General features: G+C 32.5%; 1 protein-coding gene across 1 annotated transcript; it reads right to left on the minus strand.

Moving 5' to 3' along the window:
• Window positions 1-4,140: 4,140 nt before the first annotated feature.
• LOC9300153 (bidirectional sugar transporter SWEET10) lies at window positions 4,141-5,891 on the minus strand. The gene is made up of 6 exons (XM_002865777.2): window positions 5,671-5,891; window positions 5,498-5,534; window positions 5,209-5,419; window positions 4,954-5,115; window positions 4,747-4,866; window positions 4,141-4,643 (listed from the first exon to the last, which is right to left on the minus strand). Exons 1-6 carry the CDS (start codon window positions 5,714-5,716, stop codon window positions 4,350-4,352), a joined length of 870 nt encoding a protein of 289 aa, XP_002865823.1. The 5' UTR covers window positions 5,717-5,891; the 3' UTR covers window positions 4,141-4,349.
• Window positions 5,892-7,056: the final 1,165 nt, after the last annotated feature.

Below are 7,056 nucleotides of genomic sequence, written 5' to 3' on the forward strand. Positions count from 1 at the left end.
TTTCAAACCTCCCCGTACGCAACCTCTCCCAAATCTACAAATATCGGTTTTTGTAGTCAGCATGATTAGACTCACCAAATTAACTTACATGATCATATAGATCCGTCTATTTCTTGAGGGACATGACGTCTCTTGACTCATCAAAGAAAGTCTAAAATAAAAGTCATATTTATTGTATATGAGAAGTTTACTCTTTGTAGTATTTCCCTGTTCAACATCATCGAAACTGATGCATAGTTTTTAACGGTTATATTTGGGTAGTTAAAAAGATAATTAATAGTATTTTTAGTATTAAAAAAATTATGTTGGGATCTATTTCACTAAAAATATGTTTAAAAGTATAAACAAGAGTTTGTTTTTTTTTTGGTAGAAATAAACAAGAGTTTGTTGAAAGCAAATAAAAAAAATTATAGTAAAAAAGTGTTTTTGTGTTTAAATAAAATGAAATAAGTCTCTATTTATAGAATATAAAAAATGATGAATTTTGGTATAAAAGAAATTTAAAAAAAAATCAAATTCATTTACTATGAAATATTTTACTCCAATTAATTATGATGAAAATAATACTCCGTCCCTGTCACAAAGAGTGTCGTTTTGTTTCACAAAGAGTGTCGTTTCATATTTTCAATGTAAAATTTTAAATAAAAGTTCATTTTTAACCCTCTTTTCTCGATGTATTAATAAGAGAGATAATTTTATTTTGTGTATTAATAAAAAGTATGGTAGAACTTTATAGTTTTTTTAAGGGTTTTTGTGCAAAAAAACCCTCCAACTCGCCCATTTTTACAACTTTACCCTTCATCTCCGAAAAATGCAGATTAATACTACAAAGTCCCAAATAATGTGCAATATAACCCTTATTCATTACCGTCAAGTTCGTAAAATTTTGACAAATAATATATCAAATCGAAGCCCTCGCGATGAAGAGTTTAACTCTACTTTTAGAATTTTAAAAAACCAATGTATGTGACCGAAAAAACGTTTACAATATACGAATAAGGCCATTGTCAAAGACTTTATTGTGCGACGCTGTGATCATAAGCCCGAAAGTGGCTGATCCAAGCTTGAGCGATCGGAGAGATGAGAGATTCCCAACTCTGTATACAGTCGATTTCAGCAATTTTGCATCGCCTCGAAACCCAGCTGTTCCATAAGACAACTTGAGGTCTTCAGGAATCAGAAATAGCTCATTTGAGGAGTGAAGCGATTTGGGTCTCGTCCATGGCGCTTGTGTGTGAGAGAGAGGAAGAGTGGAAAATGAAGCTAAATCTTCAACGAGATATCATGTATCCCCAACTTAACACACAAAACTATACACACACCCTATTATCACCACAATACACCTATCCACTACCTAAAAAATTCTGACACACATAAGATATTATGTAAAATGAAATCTCGCTTGCATGCAGCTAAAAAATAGGGTCAAAATCGTCAGACTCAGTAACAAAGTATAGGTCGAACAGTGACGAAAACAGAAAACTAATTTCGGTTTCGTCTGAGGTCATTTAGTATAGATATCCTTCTTTAATAAACAAAGAAAGTATCAAGAATCTCATCAACCAATACCAGTGCAACAAGTGCTCCAATCCTTTCCTTATTCTTGACGCTCAATGAAAACATGCCACGTGGCATTGTCTATCTCTCTCTTTCCTTTCAAGATTCAACTCATTAAAACGTTTCAACACAATTTAATCAAGTTACTTTTCAGCATTTTTTACAATACCTCAATAAAATAATTCAACGGTTGAATATTAGACTTAGTTCAGGTAAAAATCTATTTCTTAGTGCTTCTCCATCAGCGGAGATCTCAACAAAAATATCTTATTAATAAAAAATATTATTTTTACTATAATTTATCATCTAATTAAATTTTAAATAAAAAATAGAAGTGTACCAAGAGAGTTTAAATAAATTTTAACTAAGAACTCTCAAATGAGGATCCTCTAAGAGCATTTTCTGAAATTATGAAATTATGTTTGATTTTTTCTTTTCTTGAGTAAAAAGGAGGTAAGAAAATGCAATATATACATGATAATGTGAATACAGGATAGATGTAGACTCAATGTTAACGAGGGAAAAAAAAACAGCGATAAACGAGTCATATTCATGAAGTCACTTTAGATTGCGTTTAAGTATTTCACAACTTCTTTGTTTACACAAAAATGGATGATCATTGATTCTCCTTTCCTCTTACCACCACCAACTCATGTACACACAAGGGCGGACCTAAGTTATAGTTCGTTCACAAATCACATGAATCCAGTTCAATTTTATATATTAATTCTATCAATTTTGTTAGATTTATGCTACTTCATTTGGTTCAAACAGTTACCACTGTTCTTCACATTTGCATTTTCAATGCTCAACTTTATTTTCCTTATTTGATTTAAATTCCGTTTTCTTCATATTGGGCCATAACATGGCCTATGGCCCATAAGCACTTTGTAGTGTACATGTAAAAAATAATTAATCTAATCTTCGAATTATTGAAGTAGGTAATTAATATTGATTTATTATGTATTTATGTCACCTAAATGGCTAAATCCGCCATTATCTACACAGATCATTTTATTTGTTGCAAAAATTGGAAATAAAGGATATATACTTCAAAATTTGTCCATATATACCTTTTTTGTGAGATTGTCATTTTGGACGATTTTACCCCTACACCATAATTTAAATGTTTTTTTAAAAAAATAATCATAAAAACAGGTAGATATAAAAGAGTAGAGGTGATTTGAAGTGGAATTTTTTAGATTTGGTTTAAAAAAAGTTGATTTTTTGATAGATAAAGTTTCATCTAATTTTGGTAGAGCACGTTTTCTAGAGTTCTGCGAAACTCAGAATGTGTATTCTGCCTTTTTGTACATGTTCTACATATTTCAGACTAGATTTCTGTTCTGAGAATTTTAGAAATCCGAAAATCATATATCTAAAATATTTAGAACATGCATTCTACATTTTCCTCTATGTTCTAAATATTTTAGAATAGCTGTTCTAATAATTTCTACATCTTCTGCCATCGTTAGAAATTGTAATCTTCGTTTAGAATGTAAATTCTACGATATTGCAGATTTCGATTTCTGTAAGTTTTAGAATGCTCTAAATATAGAAAGTAAATCTTCAAAAAAGAAAACAAAATATTTTTTTAGATTACGATTTAAATGGATATTTATTGTTTAGATTACGATCTACAAGATCTACAAAGAAAGTTTTATTGTAAGTATAGGATAACGATTGCCTCTTTAGGTCCAACATTTATATATAAATCAAACTTCATGGCCATTCTAATAGTTGAGTCTTTATGACTGATATCATGTGATTTTGAATGTTTCAAGTCTTATTTATCTTAAAGTCTAGCATTTTCATAGCATTAGTTTAGGATTGCATTTGCATAGAGTTCATACATATTAATTGTTGGAGTGAGAACCATGAAAAAGAGAGCTTGTAGAGGAGATTTGGTACTTAAAAGAACAAGCAATGACCAAAAGAAAAATGAAGGGGAAAGCAAGAGATATGGTTATTCATGATCAATTTGAAGTATTTAAAAGATCACACCATATGAAGAATTTACCCTGCGATTTAGCTTCGGAGCCCTTGATGAAAGTCATAGGGAATTCAATTAGCTTTCCAACGGTGTTGCTTTCAGGTCAAACGGAGTATCATAGCAAAAGTTATGACTGATCAAATGAACACATATACATCTAGAAATACCTCCGACAACCACCTACGGCCAAGACACCACCGAAGGATCAAGTCGCCAAACAAGGACAGAATGCTCTTCGGGAAGAGAGTTTCGACCACAACACAATCGGATAAACTACACGGTCTAAAGCTTTGGTCAAATTATATCATCATTATTATCAAATATCAAGAGATAGTTTTTTAATTGTAAGCACTAAGTATGATAACGATTACCTCTATAGGTCTAACATTTATATGATATAGGCAAACTTCCTTGTAGAGATGCCATAAAATTTTTATTTTTTAATAAAATTTGAGAGAAAATGAGGGTAAATTGGGGTTTTTAATTTTAAAAAACCTATTTGACCAATCTACAAAAATAAGGTATATATGGACAAAAATTGTAGTAGATATCCTTTATATCTAATTTTCCCAAAAAAAATCAATACATAATAATAGACAACGACATATTCATTTATTTAATTTAACAAGACATATCTTACATTCGAGATGAGAGAGGGAGAGACAAAGATCACAGATAGGTGGGAGAAATGCACGATGATCGCTGATCAAACCCAAATAAAAGATTAAACCCTAACTTAACATGCAAGCAAGCTTAGACACACACCCACACACATCGACAGTTGATAGTTAAAAGCTAATTAATTCTTAGAAATAAGAAATGCTTCATTGTCATCCTTAATCTTCTCAATGTCTCCTTTGATCTTCTCATCTATATCAATTGTTGCTTCCATATCGGCACTGTCTTGTGGCACCAAAGTTCTCATCTGTGAGTTGCAAACCATCGTACTTAGCCTCACAACATCGACGACATGCTCAGATATGTCCTGAAGCTTAATCCCTGGTGGTTCCAAGACTTTTGTCCCAGGTTTCTTGTAGATCAAGAAAAGAATCATCTGAAGTACTCCAAAGATGAAACCCAAAACATTTGGCAGCTGGAAAAATATTTCAAGGTTAAAAAATCATTAGGTTTCTAGCGATAGCTCGATCTAACATAATAACTAAGAAATACAAATATGAAGACTAGTAGAGACTTACGGCAATGTTCATGTCTTTAAGGAGAAGCCCGTAGAAAAACCACATGACAGCCGATAAGGTGAGGAAGAAGGAGAGACCGAATGGCATGAACTCGGCGCTCTTCGTTTTGATCACTTTCCTCTGTGTCAATTGATGTTTATCATGTTTAAGATTTAGTCGATAACATGCAAGAAGATTTTAAATAGTAAACAAGAAAGAGAGACTTACAATGATACCAAGGGGAGCAAGAAAAACAGATAGAGCAAAGACCATACAAATGTATCCAAGAACATGAACACGTTTATTGGCATGAATCAGAAAGTATGTCAACACGAAGATTGCGCCGAACCCGAAAACGTCCACAAAGAGGACGAACTTCACCGTTAGAGTCTGCCATATTGAAAAACAACGTTCCGTTAAAGCTGTAGTAATTATTGTGGTGTAAACACAAGACAATAAGTTATATTCATATAGAATAAGGACCTTTTCCTTCTTAGGAGCGTAGAAGAAGTATAAGGAGATGTAGACGATTTGTATGACAAAGGCAAAGGAGTTTATGGTGATCAACATCATAGCATCTTTCTTGATCATTGCATAGTACATCCATAGCATCGCGCTGAACAGAGAAATCACGTAAGGGATCGACTGATACCCTTCAGATGATTTCCTCTTGTATATACGAACGAACGTCGGTCTAATATATAAACAAAAATGCTCAAGTTAAAGCGTTATTTATATAAGACAAAATTGCATAGAGTTATAGAGTACTTACATTGGGGCAAGGCAGACGAAAAAGGAGATGATATTCCCTACAAAATAATTATCGTGAGGTTAATTAGAATTCATGATATCTCATGTAAATGCATGCGTTTTGAATGTATACGTAAACGTGAGAAGGTATACACTAAGTCACTAACGCAATAAGAATAAGAACAAATGATATACCTAGGATGCCAAAGACAGTAGCCAAGACGGCTTGTGAAATTGCCATTTTTATATATATATCTCTCAAAGTAGTGTAACACTTGTTTAGAAAATAAAGAAAAATCTTCTAATTAATTAGAAACTCTCCCTCTCTCGTCCTCTATGAAAGAGAATACAAGTGAACGAACGAGTAAACTCTACAGGATCATACTGAGAATCTGTTCAATGTATGATACAATTTTTGATTAAGAAGTGTAGTGACTTATATAGGGAGAAGAAAAGTGTATCAACTTGCAAAATGCGTCCGTGAGTGAGAGACCTAGAGAGAGAGAGAGAGAAAGAAGAGTTTGAACTCAATGGGATGTATAGTGGGAAAAAAAGAATCAAAGAGCATTATCTCTTACTTTACAGTTGTATACTTCATGCCCCATTGCCTCGGAAGGTTCCCTCTTTTTTTTCATCTAAGCCTAATCTTACCCATCTATTACTTTTATGATTCATGTACTTAATATATGCTACATATAATAGTTTCTGCGTTTTATGTAAATGGTTAAATCGTTTATATGACCTTTTAGATCTGCATATCGGAACATGACTAAGTTTACTCGATCGAATACTAGTTTCCTTAAGAAGAATGAATTGGTCACTATATCATAGTATGATTCATATATTACAGTTCTATTAGCATTAATCGTGTATAATGGTTTAGCAAAATAATGTAATTGTGTAAGAATTGTGTCTGATCAATTTTGGGGTGACCAGTATAAAGCAGTGCTCTTGTGAATTCAATAGGAAATATATAATCTAGATATATCGTGAGGAATAGAATTCTCTCTATTTCAAGAAAATTCACATTATTTCCACTCTATAATAATATCTTTGATGAGAAGGGTAATTTCTCCATTGTTTTTATTCATCAAATGTAAAAAAAAACATAGAAACGAGTGATGTTGTGCGCACATTGATGTCGGCATGCGATATTAACCTAAATCTTATCTCATAAAATTTGTGGGAAATAATCAAAACCCTAAAACCTAAAATGGGTGGGTATCTATCCAGCTCAGCAACTTATGAGCACTAAAACCTTAAAAATCTTGCAAGTACCATTCTGGTACATTCTAGTGGACCAAAATTTTGGCCTTTCTGACGTGTCACCAACCAAGTAGGTGTTAAGACGTTTACTGTTTTCAACTCTCTTGCTTAGGGTTTTGCAAGTGCAATGAGAGCAAGTTGGTCTTTTACCTAAACCGAATTGTCATGCTCATAGTTCGTTTTCTAAATGTAAATGTATCGTTTAGGGAAATCCCCTTTTAGAATCTTTCCGCCAACATATTAAAAAAGAAAACAAAAAAAGAGAGTATATAAATTCCCTCAACATTTTTATTTAGGTATGTAATCTCTCTGAAA

Source organism: Arabidopsis lyrata, assembly GCF_000004255.2.
Source record: "Arabidopsis lyrata subsp. lyrata unplaced genomic scaffold ARALYscaffold_8, whole genome shotgun sequence".
Lineage (NCBI taxonomy): Eukaryota > Viridiplantae > Streptophyta > Magnoliopsida > Brassicales > Brassicaceae > Arabidopsis > Arabidopsis lyrata.